General features: G+C 48.0%; 1 protein-coding gene across 1 annotated transcript; it reads left to right on the top strand.

Moving 5' to 3' along the window:
* Positions 1-1833: 1833 nt before the first annotated feature.
* On the top strand, positions 1834-13383 carry LOC136660681 (C-signal-like). The gene is made up of 6 exons (XM_066637989.1): positions 1834-1887; positions 6851-6902; positions 8699-8886; positions 9320-9481; positions 10831-10941; positions 13264-13383. The coding sequence occupies exons 1-6, from the start codon at positions 1834-1836 to the stop codon at positions 13381-13383; spliced, it is 687 nt and encodes a 228-aa protein (XP_066494086.1).
* Positions 13384-15603: the final 2220 nt, after the last annotated feature.

Raw genomic sequence — 15603 nt, 5'->3', positions numbered from 1 at the left:
TTGCCAACTAATTGCTCTGCTGCCTCCCCCTAGTCAGTGGCATTGCTAAGGCATCTATCTGCTACCTGGGGTGAAAGAAGATTTGCAGCCCCCCCCCCCCCCAAGACAAAATCAAATTAATTAAGTAAATAAATAAAAAGTGTGCCCCTGATAGGTTCAAGACACTGTGCTGGGGTGATGGTTATTCTCCCCTTGCTAAATATAAGAGAGGCACCACTTGAAAAAGTGCCTTTTACCCAGTCAGCAGGGGTAACTGTAGTAAGATACATGGAAATGAGAGCTATATATATTTCATGCTGTATCGTGATAACATGTCATTGCAACATGTCAATAACAAGTTAATATGTCACGGGCTCTCAGAGTAATATATATTTCAGAGCTCGTATTTCATGCTGTATCGTGATGACATGTCATTGCAACATGTCAATAACAAGTTAATATTATTTATTATTATTATTTTATTAATTTATACCCCGCCTTTTTGCCCAACGGGCACACAAGGCGGCTTACAAACACTTTAAAAAATACAACATTAAAAACAATCATTAAAAAATAATTTACAATAATTAGAAAATCTAAAAACAAACAAACCCCGTGGATTTTCATATAAAAAGCAAGAACGCCAGCCAGCCTGTCAACAATTAAACGCCTTTTGAAATAAAAAGGTCTTCAGTCCACGCCAAAACGTTAGCAAGGAGGGAGCAGTTCTCAGTTCTAAGGGGAGGGTATTCCACAGTTCGGGGGCCACCACCGTGAAGGCCCTCTTCCTAGCCGCCGCCCCTCTCACATCTCTTAGTGGCGGCACAGTCAAAAGGGCCCCCCCAGATGATCTAAGAGCACGGGCAGGATTGTAGGGAAGGAGGCGGTCCCTCAAATACCCCGGACCCGAGCCATAAAGGGCTTGGGTAATATGCCGTAATATGTCACGGGCTCTCAGAGCAATCGGTCTCAGGATACTTTTGAGTTAAGAAAATCTACTTTTTGTTCCATAAGGCAACTGTGTTTTCATTTTCAGTTTACTTTTGGTAGAATACAGATATTCCAATGCAGTTTGCTTCATTGCATTCTGCATTAAATTACCTTTCCAATGATGTATAACATGATGGTATCATTCATAATACCAAGATTCATAATACCAAGACGCCTGAAGGGGGACATGATTGAGACATACAAAATTATGCAGGGGATGGACAGAGTGGATAGGGAGATGCTCTTTACTCTCTCACATAATACCAGAACCAGGGGACATCCACTAAAATTGAGTGTTGGGCGGGTTAGGACAGACAAAAGAAAATATTTCTTTACTCAGCGTGTGGTCGGTCTGTGGAACTCCTTGCCACAGGATGTGGTGATGGCGTCTAGCCTGGACGCCTTTAAAAGGGGATTGGACAAGTTTCTGGAGGAAAAATCCATTATGGGGTACAAGCCATGATGTGTATGCGCAACTTCCTGATTTTAGAAATGGGTTATGTCAGAATGCCAGATGCAAGGGAGGGCACCAGGATGAGGTCTCTTGTTATCTGGTGTGCTCCCTGGGGCATTTGGTGGGCCGCTGTGAGATACAGGAAGCTGGACTAGATGGCCTATGGCCTGATCCAGTGGGGCTGTTCTTATGTTCTTATGTTCTTAAGATTTTCACAATTCTGGTCACTAGTGTCAAGCTCAGCTTGATGCCCGGTGCAACTGCTACCCCCTGCACCCTCTTAGCTACACCACTGTGTTATATATCATTCAGTGCATAACTTCATGCAGAATGCAATGAAACAAACCACGTTGAAATATTTCTAGTCTACCAAAAGTTATAGCCAAAAAAACACCAGTGGGTACAGGGTGATGGCGCGTCACCATGTCCACTACCCTGGGCAGTATGGGAAGTCCATCGTGGGGGTGACACACTGGCCTCCTACACTGGGTGATGTAAACCCTAGTGACGCCACTGAGCTAAGCACTGCTTCATGGCTGTGGCGCCATGTTTATTCACAACATCAAATCTCACAACTATGCCCTCTAGGTTTAGTAGAGTCTATAATCGGAAATTCAGAGTGATCGGGGAGCAATAGCAGGAACAGTAGCATGTTGGGAAACTTTGGATGTTGTGAGTTCATGTCTAAGGTCAACACTACAACCTGTAGGAGCCTGTCCTTTGGAATGGCAGAGATTATGGCTTTTCCTAAACTCTTTAAAAATAAACAACAGCTGCTTTGCAATGTGTAATCTGTATTTAGTGTCTGTTTGAAAGCAAACTTGCCTTACAATTGGAAACTTTGTGGGAGAATCCTGCATATCAGAATTCATAACCAAAAAAATTGGGGGACACTAGGGATAAGAAATAATGAAATGGAAGGAATTCACATTAGCTTCCTATACCTTAAGAAAAATTTTCCCAATTCTGGGAAACTGAGTTTAGTTGTGAGCACTCATCAGCCTCTGCCTACGTGGAAAAACAATGCAGCCTTGCTTAACCCATTTTTGCCTGGCCCACAGGTGTACATTTGGTCCCTGTTGTGTATCTGCAGCGTTGGGCAGAAATTGCTAAACTGGGGAGGGGATTTAACTGAGCAAAGAAAGGTGATCTGTAGGGTTGAGGTTGACCTGTGGTTTGAACCTATAGGCACAACTGGGGTGTGGAGCCATAGGATTTGTAACTTGATGTGATGAATATCCTGTATCATTACTTGTTTCCCCCATTCCCCTTCTGAGATCCCCTAAGAACATCTGAAATGAGCTGAGCTTGTCTGGCCTTCCATCAGTAAGACTGGCCACGTGGCCAGAGGAAAAAAGACCTGACCCAGAGCCCCTGAGAGAAATTTTATCAGGAGGTCCATAGTGCCTGTTGGGCCCCCTTAAGGGATACCAAGTTTCTTTTGGGCCCCCTCCTTTCTCCATAGGACCATAATTTCTATGAATTATGATATGTAAAATTATGTAGGCTTACACAAAATGTGAATGCTAGACTTCACACAATATATGCAAACATTTTCTGAGATCCCAGGAAATTTCCAGCTCCCCTCTTTGGCACTCAGACCCCCTTTTTGACCCCAGGCCTAGACATGATTTATCTACAGTATTTCTCCCTGAAGGGATCCAGGTCAATGTACCTCCTGCATTCCCCTCTCATGGGCCCTGATGAGATCGGAAAATGTAAAATCCCAGGAAATTTGGGGCCCTCTCCTTTGGCTACTTGGTCCCCTTTTTGACCCTGGGCCTGGGTACAATTTACCCCCTGCACTCCCCTATTATGGGTCCTGCCCTGGCCAGCTCACCTGCTGAGAATGGCACCTGTCACTCCATCACTCCCTCCTTTCCACCAGACCAGTTTGACCAATCAGGAAGGCAGATGAGCACCCAAACCACAGTAACTCAGGGTAGAGCACAAAGCTTCTCTGGGCTGTTTTTGGTTCTGACACTTGCAAGATATTATATTCTAATGTTCTGAAATGAAGATGATGGAGTCCAATGATCTTGACTGGGATCATGGTATAAGAGGAGGGGGGTTGACCCTTTCTCCTTGTGATGTTTTCTTGACCAAGGTGGCCTCCTCCAGCTGCAATTTAATGCAGCTCTGAAGGTAAAACTGGGTGTGCTCTGGGAGGTGGACTGGTCCAGAGCGTAACGGCAGGAAATTGGCAACGTTAGAGACAAAAGATGGCGGAAATATAGAGGAATGCAGACTGTTGTGCCTTTTCCAGTAAACTTCACCAAAGGCTACTGGAAAAAAACCCACAGTCAGGGAATTAGAGGGCAGGTCCTCTCCTGAATTGAGAACTGGTTGAAGACCAGGAAACAGAGAGTGGGTGTCAATGGGCAGTTTTCACAATGGAGAGAGGTGAAAAGTGGTGTGCCCCAAGGATCTGTCCTGGGACTGGTGCTTTTCAACCTCTTCATAAATGACCTGGAGACAGGGGTGAGCAGTGAAGTGGCCAAGTTTGCAGACGACACCAAACTTTTCCGAGTGGTGAAGACCAGAAGTGATTGTGAGGAGCTCCAGAAGGATCTCTCCAGACTGGCAGAATGGGCAGCAAAATGGCAGATGTGCTTCAATGTCAGTAAGTGTAAAGTCATGCACACTGGGGCAAAAAATCAAAACTTTAGATATAGGCTGATGGGTTCTGAGCTGTCTGTGACAGATCAGGAGAGAGATCTTGGGGTGGTGGTGGACAGGTCGATGAAAGTGTCGACCCAATGTGCGGCAGCAGTGAAGAAGGCCAATTCTATGCTTGGGATCATTAGGAAGGGTATTGAGAACAAAACGGCTAGTATTATAATGCCGTTGTACAAATCAATGGTAAGGCCACACCTGGAGTATTGTGTCCAGTTCTGGTCGCTGCATCTCAAAAAGGACATAGTGGAAATGGAAAAGGTGCAAAAGAGAGCGACTAAGGGTGCAATCCTAACCCCTTATGTCAGTGCTGGAAAGGGCTATGCAGCTCTGAGGTAAGAAAATAAACATTTCCTTACTTTGAGGAGGCCTCGTGAGTGACACCCAACTGCAGGATGCAGCACATGCCCCACTGCCACTGTTATGCCAGTGCTGGAAAGCACTGACATAAGGGGTTAGGATTGTGCCCTAAGATGATTACTGGGCTGGGGCACCTTCCTTATGAGGAAAGGCTACGGCGGCGTTTGGGCCTCTTCAGCCTAGAAAAGAGACGCCTGAGGGGGGACATGATAGAGACATACAAAATTATGCAGGGGATGGACAGAGTAGAGAAGGGGGATGCTCTTTACGCTCTCACATAACACCAGAACCAGAGGACATCCACTAAAATTGAGTGTTGGGAGGGTTAGGACAGACAAAAGAAAACATTTCTTTACTCAGCGTGTGGTTGGTCTGTGGAACTCCTTGCTGCAGGACGTGTGGCCTGGACGCCTTTAAAAGGGTATTGGACAAAAATACCTTTAAAAGGGTTTCTGGAGCAAAAATCCATTACGGGGTACAAGCCATGATGTGTATGCGCAACCTCCTGATTTTGCAAGGTCTCCATGATCTCCATGCGCAACCTCCTGACCATGCAAGGTCTCCATCAATTTTCCTCTGCCACATTCAGCTCTGTGCCACCGGAGTGTTGCCAAATACACAGTCTGAGCTGAAGGAGGAGCTTATTGGGTGGAGCTGCAAGCCTGAGCACAGAGCCTGGACTGATCTCTGCTAGTCAATCGCAGGAAGGTGAAGTAGAGATGGCAGCCTTGGAGCCACGTAGCGTGTCTCCCTTAGACAACTGCAGGAGAAATGCAGGGAATGACAGCCACTCTTTATAGCCTTCATAGATCTCACGAAGGCTTTCGACCTGGTCAGCAGAGACGGCCTCTTCAAGATTCTCCCCAAGATTGGATGTCCACCCAGGCTCCTCAGCATCATCAGATCCTTCCACAAGGACATAAAGGGCACTGTTGTCTTCGATGGCTCCACATCAGACCCTTTTGACATCCGAAGCGAAGTGAAGGAGGGCTGTGTTCTTGCGCCAACCTTGTTTGGGATTTTCTTTGCTGTCCTGCTGAAGCAGGCCTTTGGAACTGCAACAGAAGGCATCTATCTCCGGACCAGATGAGACGGAAAGCTCTTCAACCTCTCCGCACTGAGAGCAAAGTCCAAAGTCCAGCTGAAATGTCTGCGTGACTTCCTCTTTGCCAACGATGCAGCTGTCACTGCCCACTCTGCCAAAGATCTCCAGCAGCTCTTGGATCGTTTTAGCAAGGCCTGCCAAGATTTTGGACTGACAATCAGCCTGAAGAAAACACAGGTCATGGTTCAGGATGTGGACTCACCTCCCTGCATTACAATCTCTGCGCATGAACTGGAGGTTGTCCATGACTTTGTGTACCTTGGCTCAACGATCTCCGACACTCTTTCTCTCGATACCTAGCTAAACAAATGTATCGGTAATGCAGCTACCACGTTTTCCAGACGCACAAAGAGAGTCTGGTCCAACAAGAAGCTGACGGAACATACCAAGATCCAGGTCTACAGAGCTTGTGTCCTGAGTACACTTCTGTACTGCAGTGAGTCATGGACTCTTCGCTCACAACAGGAGAGGAAACTGAGCGCTTTCCACATGCGCTGCCTCTGACACATCCTCGGCATCACCTGGCAGGACAAAGTTCCAAACAACACAGTCCTGGAACGTGCTGGAATCCCTAGCAAGTATTCACTGCTGAAACAGAGATGCCTGCGTTGGCTCGGTCATGTTGTGAGAATGGATGATGGCCGGATCCCAAAGGATCTCCTCTATGGAGAACTCGTGCAAGGAAAGCGCCCTACAGGTAGACCACAGCTGCGATACAAGGACATCTGCAAGAGGGATCTGAATGCCTTAGGAGTGGACCTCAACAGGTGGGAAACCCTGGCCTCTGAGCGGCCCGCTTGGAGGCAGGCTGTGCAGCATGGCCTTTCCCAGTTTGAAGAGACACTTGGCCAACAGTCTGAGGAAAAGAGGCAAAGAAGGAAGGCCCACAGCCAGGGAGACAGACCAGGGACAGACTGCACTTGCTCCCAGTGTGGAAGGGATTTTCACTCCCGAATCGGCCTTTTCAGCCACACTAGACGCTGTTCCAGAACCACCTTTCAGAGCGCGATACCATAGTCTTTCGAGACTGAAGGTTGCCAACATGAAGTTGCATAACTTGAACGCTCCCCATTCCAAGAAAGGCTATTGTCAAAACTTGAGATTCTGCCTGAGGATACTCTTGGCAAGTCTCAAGAATGCAACAGGTGCACACCCAGTGAGATAACATGCACATCACCAAACTGAATAAGATGCTGTCACCTCCTGTTTTGCCCTGTCCCATCACGTTTGACTCTGTAGATTATCTCTTGCATAATAATCTTTATCTGTTTCATTGGCTCTTTTAGGAGTTGAGGAACGTGGCTGCTAAACATCAGGGAGTGGTGATCGTCCAGCTGGGTAGGTAGCTGTTGCCATTCTCCTCTACCACCCATTGGTACTTTGGAATTAGTGGGGGCAGGAGTTGAGGTTTCAGACTGTTGCACAAGATAGCTTCTTTGCAGATAACCGGTGGATTGGGTCCTCATCTGCTGTCCTTGCTCCAGAAATGTTTTGCCAGGTCACATCTCCCTTACAGGCACATCCCGTTTTCCGAGATGTCTGAGTCTAGATCTTTTGTGTCTGTGGAAGTGCACTTCCCCGCTCAGGCACTGCACTTTGGGACTGAGACAGACCAGCAGGCATTGCTGTCTTCCATCAGGGCCTCTTAAGAATATTATCATTATTTACTTTTTATGACCAGATGGCACACGCTTTAGAAACAAGGTTGAGAACACTTCATCGCATGCTTTTTTCACTCCATTTAATTCCAAAGTCGCTGCTTTCCCTTCCAACGTAGTCCTTGCAGTTTCAAATCCAGGCAGTCACCTGAGATCCCAGTGCTAAGGACTCAGAGCTCTGGCGCCGAGCTCCAGCACTGGTGCCAGGTGTCAAGAACATGCTGTAAAGCACATTTACAGCACCCTCTGAGGAGGGAACATTGGTCCAGCGCCAGCCGGCACTCGACCCAGTGCTGAATGGTCGCTGCCCGGAGCAAGGAAAGAGCTCCAAGTAGTGGTAAGGACCGTTGGGGTGCGTGGGAGGCGTTCTGGGGCAGGAGGAGGGCAGGGCAGGAGCAACTGGGGTGGAAGGGTTGGGGGACTGGCAGAGCCCTGCTCTGCTGGATCCTATCCTCCATGTTGGGCTTTGCACGGAGCAAAAAAGCCAGCACAGACTTGAGGAACCCCATTGTGGCACTTGGGGCTTTCCTCGGGGGAAGGGGATGAAAGTCTCCCTGAGGATACCTCTGGCAGCACCGAGCATCCCGCTGTATCCTGGAGACCTGGGGCGCCACGCTGCATCCGGTGGTCACCATTTGGTGCTGCTGCACCTTGCAGCACCACCGGGGACAGGACTGGGCTGTGAGGCTGTGGATGGGAAGGACGCCTGCTGCCCACCTCTGCCCACCCTCTGTCTCTGCTATTCCTTCTCCTGCTCCCTGGATCTGAGAAAGGGTTGGGGAACAGAGCAGAGACGTAAGTGTGGAAGAGAGACGGTGTTGGGATGCAGGGTCTCTTGGGGAGTGTGGAATAATTCAGAACTGCTTCACACATTAAGAAGGAGATGTGGCCTTTGCACATGGCAAGGACCCCGCAGCTGGGAATGCTGTCGAGATGACAGGCTAAGGTGGTGGGGGAGGCCAGAAGTCAGAAGGAGTGGGGGAGGGCAGAATGGGGGCAGGGATGAAACAATGTAGCAGCGAAGCGGGGGAAGGGTGAATCGGGTCTGGGAAAGTGTGAGTTTGGCAGCTGCCAAATCCCAGTCTTCTTCCCGGATCACTTCCTCCTGCATGGGTCCATGTGGATCTGTGCCAGCTATTCAGCGATTGCAGTCCCAGTAGACTCCCCTGTGCCACCGAGGCTTACCCTGGCAAGAGAACAATTGTCCCTTTAGGCAGTGTGACCTCCGCAGCTGCCCCACTGCAGGATGCAATGGTAGCCATTTTGATGCTGCTGCATCTTTGGGGGGGGAGGGAATTAGGACTGGATTCTCAGTATGCATAAACACAGTAGTGCGTAAGAAAAAGTTATGTGCATGAAGTACTCTGAACTTTCAGAAAGCCGTGATGATAGCAAGGCAATAGTGCTGCTGGGATGGATTCTGGGCATGGATAGCAGATTTTGATCGCTGCTGAAATCTTCTCTCTGCTGCTGCAGATGTTTCTGACCCACCCAGCATCAAGGCTGCTGCAGCCCGAGTCACTCAGCAGCTAAAAGGGGCTGGGCTGAATCTCCTGATCAACAATGCTGGCATTGCAAAGCATTCTACTCTGGAGAGCGAAACACCGGAGAACATGTCTGAAGGGTATAACATCAATGTGATAGGACCTCTGATGGTGAGCCAGGTAAGTGCATCCTCTCAGGATGATCCTGGCACCTCTTCTTTGAAACACTTATTGGAAGTGCTTAACATTTGCAGACCAAATAGTCCAGCGCCAGTATTTCGTGGTGATGAGGTCACACATGGATTTCCACCAATTTCTGGACTATGTGGCTGTGCCGTTAATGGCTGCATCAAAGACAGAAATTCAACAGGTGAGGCTTCCCCCCCCCTTTATGTATGTGGATTGATGAGAAAACATTACACCATTTGAACCAGGCATGTGAGTAACTGCCATGTGGATGTCCCACAAAATAATATTTGCCCACCAGCAGGTAACTGCTGGACTCACGTTTGGATTCAAAGTGTTGCTTTTGCATTGATGAAGGGATGTCCTCTCCACCAAGCTCTGCCCCAAAATAATAGGGATGCTTTAATTTTTTTCTTTCCATCTCCAGGCCTTCCTGCCCTTGCTGAGGAAGGCAGCTCAAGAAAGCCCAAAGAAAGGAATGAGCTGCAGCAAAGCTGCCATTGTCAACATTTCAAGTCAAGCTGGCTCCCTCGAAACAACCCTTGGGTGGGATTTTGCTGGACATATCATCGCTTACCGTTGCAGCAAAGTATGTACAAAACCTGTGAAGGGTTAGCTCTCTTGACAGCATGGCAGGAAGAAGAAAGTGCCTTTGCATCACAAGCTCTTTCTTCATTTTTCTTCCACTCTCTTCTAGGTCATCCTTTTCCCCTCCTGTTTTTACCACTGTGAAGAGACAGGGAGTACAGTACATTCATTGGGGCAGGGACTCTTCCTTCTCTTTATGTATGAAACTGCAAAGTATCATGTACATCAATCGTGCTTCAGTAATATTAGAAATGAATTATAACAAGTCAGAGGTGCTTTCCAACTTCTGTAGTGTAAAACATTGTTCAGGGCCTTATCTGCTTACCACTGATAAATAAAAATTATGGGTCCCTATGCAGAGAAGCTAATATTGCTTCCTATAGCACAATGCTATGCATGTCTGCTCAGAAGTAAGTCCTATTCTGTATAATGAGGGCTACTCCTTGGGAAGTGCGCATAGAATTAAAGGTATGGACCCACAATGTCATTCTTTAGACTTGGTGGTTTCAGCCACTGTGTTTGTGTATTCTTATTGTAAAGCTCTTTGTAAAGCAATTCTGAAAAGTGGCATGGATAAGTCAACAAAAGAAAATGCCACAAAAGTCCTTCTCATACACTCCCAATCCTTGACTAACTGGATTCAACTCTTTTCCCGTTCTCTGTTGTCTGCCACCACCACAGTTAGAAAGAACAGGGTACCTGCCTACCACTGTCAGAAGGGAGACTGTAATCTCCTTGATGGACGGAACTTATTCTTGGATTATAAATGTGTGAAGCAGACATTGATGGCAGTTTGCATTTCCTTCTATGTTATAACTTGCACTGGAAAGAGAAGAAAACAGAAATCGGTCGCTAGAAAGTGTACCAAATAAAATCATTTAGGCCAGGGGTGCTCAATAGGTGGATCGCGATCTACCGGTAGATCGTGAGGCAAAATGAGTAGATCGCGGAGTGCCGACCCCCCCCTTCAGGTGCCTCTGGGAGGAAACGCCGGGAGTAAGGCCCATTGTACTCAATGGGGCTTACTCCCAGGTAAGTGTGGCTAGGATTGCAGCCTCACAGCCTAATCCTAGGCATGTCTACTCAGGAGTAAGTCCTGTTATACTCAGTGGGGCTCAAGGTACACCAACATACATTGTACACATAAATGTTATGTTATGATGGCGCGAACATTGTAAAAAAAACTCTGGTAGATCTGCGGGCCTTGCTGGGTTTCAAAGTAGCTCTCGAGCCAAAAAAGTGTGAGCACCCCTGATTTAGGCCTATCGATCCCACCTTTTAACTTCATGTCCTTTCTTTCAATTGGGACGCATCATTGACTACCCTGTTTCTGCCATTTTTCCCTTCCAGGCTGCACTGAACATGCTCACCCGGTGCATGTCACTAGGATTTGCCAAAGACGAGATCCTGTGCATATCACTGCATCCTGGGTGGGTGCAGACAGACATGGGAAACATGTCGGTAGGTGCTTCATCACGGAATCTTATACTGACTTAGATGCAATAAAATGTATTTAAGTACTAGGTCTAATGTCCAAGTAATATTTCAAAAAATATTTCAGAACCTTTAAAAATTTTATTTTTGAACCTGCAACAAAAAGTTGGGCATCCTCAAACCTGGGGCCCACTTGCTCCAAACAGGCCAGTTCTCTGTCTCCCAGTGTGCAGCTGTCCTTTTTCCCCCAACAGACATTTCAACATTCAGTTCAAAGCCACTGAATATGGTCAGTCAGTATTGGGCTGTTTTCCGAGGAGAGGAAGGTTTTCCCTGCTTTCGTGTACTAACACACTCACTTCAACAAACCAGGGTGTTTGTCAGATTTGTAGAAACCACGACTCCATCTGTGAGTCACTCTATTATACTTGTATTTCTCAAAAATCTGAGCCCCGTTAGTATATGTCAGGGGTGCTCACACTTTTTGGGCTCGAGAGCTACTTTGAAACCCAGCAAGGCCCGCAGATCTACCAGAGTCTTTTTTATAATGTTCGCGCCATCATAACATATAACATTTATGTGTACAATGTATGTTGGTGTACCTTGAGCCCCACTGAGTATAACAGGACTTACTCCTGAGTAGACATGCCTAGGATTAGGCTGTGAGGCTGCAATCCTAGCCACACTTACCTGGGAGTAAGCCCCATTGAGTACAATGGGCCTTACTCCCGGCGTTTCCTCCCAGAGGCACCTGAAGGGGGGGGGTCGGCACTCCACGATCTACTCATTTTGCCTCGCGATCTGCCGGTAGATCGTGATCCACCTATTGAGCACCCCTGGTATATGTGATACCCTGTCTATTTCAAAATTGCCTTTGGTCTGATCCAGCAACAAAATCTAAGACCATTAGCTAGGACTAGCTTAAATACAATACAGAGTTGAATGCCCTGAAGCACATTTTAAATTTCATTTCAGTGCTGAATCCCAAAGTGTGACCAGACAGATGGATCTGACTCGCAGAGTCTGGAGAACCCTGCAGTAGACAATTGTCTGTGCAGCTTTGCGGAAAGCACCTCTCTTGGGAGAGAAAAAGTGACTTTAAATGACTGAACACACTGTGCAGCACTATTGAAAGGGCAGCCATCGCTGAAGAAGGGGGTCAGCTGAGAATTGAGACTGATATTCTGGGGTGACCAGAGCTGGCAAAGGGAACTGAGATTCTGGGGGAGCCAGAGTTGGCCGAGGGAACTGAGACTAGAGGGGAACCAGAGTTGGCCAAGGGTAGCAAACCCTAGAAGGAAGTAGAACAAGTGTGCATCAATCCCTACCCTCCTGCCACACAAGTCTGAGTACTGGGCATAAGGATTCCCAGACAGTGGTGTTGCTAGAGAGTCCTGGCTGCACTGGGTGATGCACATGGGGGGGGGGGGCGACACAAAAAAATTTTAACATTTTTTTCCAATCTTGGTATTTTTGAATAATACCATCATGTTCTATATCATTCAATGTGTAATTTCATGCAGAATGCAATGATACAAACCACATTGAAATATCGCTATTCTATCAAAAGATATAGCCAAAACCAGCAGGGCGGGGCAAGGGTGCATCACCATGCCCACCCCCTGGGGCACTGCCTGCCCACTGCATGGGAAGAGGGCCATCATGGGGGTGATGCACTGGCCTCCTGCACCTGGTGAAACAAACCCTAGTGATGCCACTGATCCCAGAATAGCTCCAATGGGCCCCATCTTCCCGCTGAAAGCATTGCACAAATTCTTTCTAATTCTGTGTTCAAAGCCACATAGCCTGGCAGTCGGCAGCTGATTGCATTCCAAATATTTTCCTCGTTTTACTGAAAAGATGTATAAGTTAACTCTCTGACCACTATTTTCAACCCCAATTGCAGAGATGTTACGCATCTGCCAAAAGATCTTGGGGAATCAGGAATGGCACTGCAGAGCAGCAGCTCTTCACAAGAAAGACGGCTTACTTCTGTTTACCTCTGATAGTTGACTTAGGTGCAAGGGTATTAGGATGTCCCCCTTCAGTTGGTTTGCAACCTTCAGTCTCGAAAGACTATGGTATAAGCCTACAGCACCCGGTATTCCCAGGCGGTCTCCCATCCAAGTACTAACCAGGCCTGACCCTGCTTAGCTTCCAAGATCATGGTATAAGCCGACAGCACCCGCTATTCCCAGGCAGTCTCCCATCCAAGTACTAACCAGGCCTGACCCTGCTTAGCTTCCGAGATCAGATGAGATCAGGTATGTGCAGGGTAACAGTTGATCTCCCTCATATTTGATCAGTCTTTGCACAGCCCTGCGTCACTCACCTCTTCTCACTTTCCAGGCGCAAGCCCCGACGACACGGAATGAGAGTGTGCAGAACATCCTGAGCACGCTGGGTCGTCTCTCTGAGAAAGAGAATGGTGCATTTGTTGATTTTGAGGGGGAAATCCTTCCCTGGTGAGACACACCAGAATGCCAGCTTCCCTGCACTGCAGAAGAAACCCTTGCTGGGTTCAGTGCAGAGCTTAATCATTTGGGTGGTCTCCTGCAAGCAACTCAAATGAGCTGTGTTTTGTGTGTGCTACTTTGAGCAGCTTCTGAGGCGGCGCTTTACATCTTCTTATGATAGTTTTAAACATCTGTTCAGATCGCCAGGTAGTTGACCTTTATTGGAAACATCTACAGGTCTGATCAAAGCCAGCACAAGCTGCCACTGGATCAGGGGATATGGAGGAGGAATCATCTTAGCCCTTCCTCTCAAGTAGATGCCCAGAATCTTAAGGATTCCTAATGGAGGTTCCCATCCAAAGAGTTTCCCGGCCATTGAGATCTGCTGACCTTTGTTTGTCCATTCAGGGGAATTGGCTAGGCTAGACTAGGGCTAGACTCTTGAGCTGTGGTCATTCACAATATCAAATGCCAATCTCACAACCATAATGTACAGGTCTGGTAGGGTCTATAAGGAGAAACTTGAAGCATTAATGGGGATCCATCACAAAACCTTCATGTTGGGGAACTTTGGACATTGTGTCATCATGCCTAAGTCCTACACTGCAACCTGTATGATCTTGTGCTTTGGAATGGTGCAAATTATGGCTTTTGATAAATTCTTTTATAATAAATTACAAATTCTTTGCAACACCTAATTTGTATTGTGTTTCTGATAGCAGTCTGTCTTTACAATTGTAAACGTTGCAGGGGAATCCTGCACATGAGAATTCCTGTCCAAATTAACTTGGGAAACAGAGATAAGCAAAAAGGAAGTGGCAGGAATCTACTTCAGCTTCTTATACTTTCAGGCAGGGTGTCAAACCTCTTTCATACAAAGGGCCAAATAGCATTCATGGCACCGGCTGAGGGTCGAAAGCAGTTGTGTGCCTACCATAGACCAATGCCTGGGCCAAATGGGACCCCGTGGAAGCCTTTCTGAGGCTCCCGAAGGGGGTGGAAGCTGTGCTTCTGATTTGCCAGAAGCACAGCGTATAGCGCCGGGGAACCTCACAGAGGTTTCCCCAGCGCGGGAGGAGGTCGCGCAAGGCTCCATGAGCCTCTGGTGAGTAGGGGGGTGGATTTCTGCCCGGGGGGGGTTGGCAAGAGCCTGTGGGGGGTGCCATTGTGGAGCTTTGCCCTGGGCACAGGGTTGCGGAGGTCTGCAGCTGGCAGAAAGTGATGTAATTAAACAGGAAGTGATATCATAAAGCAGTTGATGACCAGAAATAAGCACTTTTTCTCATTTAGGAACTCGTTAGCTGCACATGATAGAAAATATTCAGATCTTGACAATTTTTTCAAGGTATGGAAGAATGCAGTTATCATATTGAACTCCTTTCAGTAGTGAAATCTCAGCAAAGCAGCACTGCTGAAAGGGTGGCCCATCCCCCACACCCTCACTTTCAGCAATGCCACTTCTTTCAATGTGTCACTCCACTACTCAGCAACTGAGAGCAGCAGATGGTGGTACTGGGAGTGCCTAACTATTACATGGGCCAGAAAAAGAGGGTCAGATGCAGCCTACAGGCTTCATGGGTGCAATCCTGGGGAGGGGAGGGGCCAATGTAAGTCCCTTGCGTTGGTCTACCTGTGTCATGAAAGTTCCGGAAAGCTCTTTCACACCACCGGGAGAGGAAGAAGGCCGGCCCAAGCCAGTTGGGCTGGCACAAACAGTAAGCCTGTGCCAGCTGAGCTAGGCCAGCATGGGGGTCAGGGGAGGAGCAAGAGGAGGGCGGTAAGGAGAAAGCGCCAAGGGGGAAAAGTGCCAGCAAGGGGAAAGCGGGCGGCCGGTGGGTCTGTGGGCTGGTGGACGGTGAGGGGGCTGAGCCAGGAACCGGCACTTATGCTGGATCCTATCTCTGTTCCCAGGCAGCCTGGGGTGGCTCCGGGCTGCTTGGATCTGAGCCACCTCTTTAGGCGGAGCTGATCTGAGTAGCCCCATTGGGGCTGCTGAACATTACCTGGGGTAAGGGGAAGTGATTCCTCTTGCCCAGGGCTGAGCTGCTTTTGACCCCAATGCTGCTTGGATGTGGGGTAGGCCCGTCAGCCTGCCTGCTCCAGGGCAGGTTAGGATTGGACTGTGTGTTTGACACCCCTGCTTTAGGGTACATTTTCCCAGTACTGAGAAAGTGGGATTAGTTGTAAGCAGTATAAAGGCTCTGTGTTCCTGGAGAAGAAAAACTGCTTTGCC

The sequence above is a fragment of the Tiliqua scincoides genome, chromosome 9 (genome assembly GCF_035046505.1).
Source record: "Tiliqua scincoides isolate rTilSci1 chromosome 9, rTilSci1.hap2, whole genome shotgun sequence".
Classification (NCBI taxonomy): Eukaryota; Metazoa; Chordata; class Lepidosauria; order Squamata; family Scincidae; genus Tiliqua; species Tiliqua scincoides.
The sequence above is the reverse complement of the archived record's forward strand: the minus strand, read 5'-3'. Positions and strand labels throughout refer to the sequence as shown.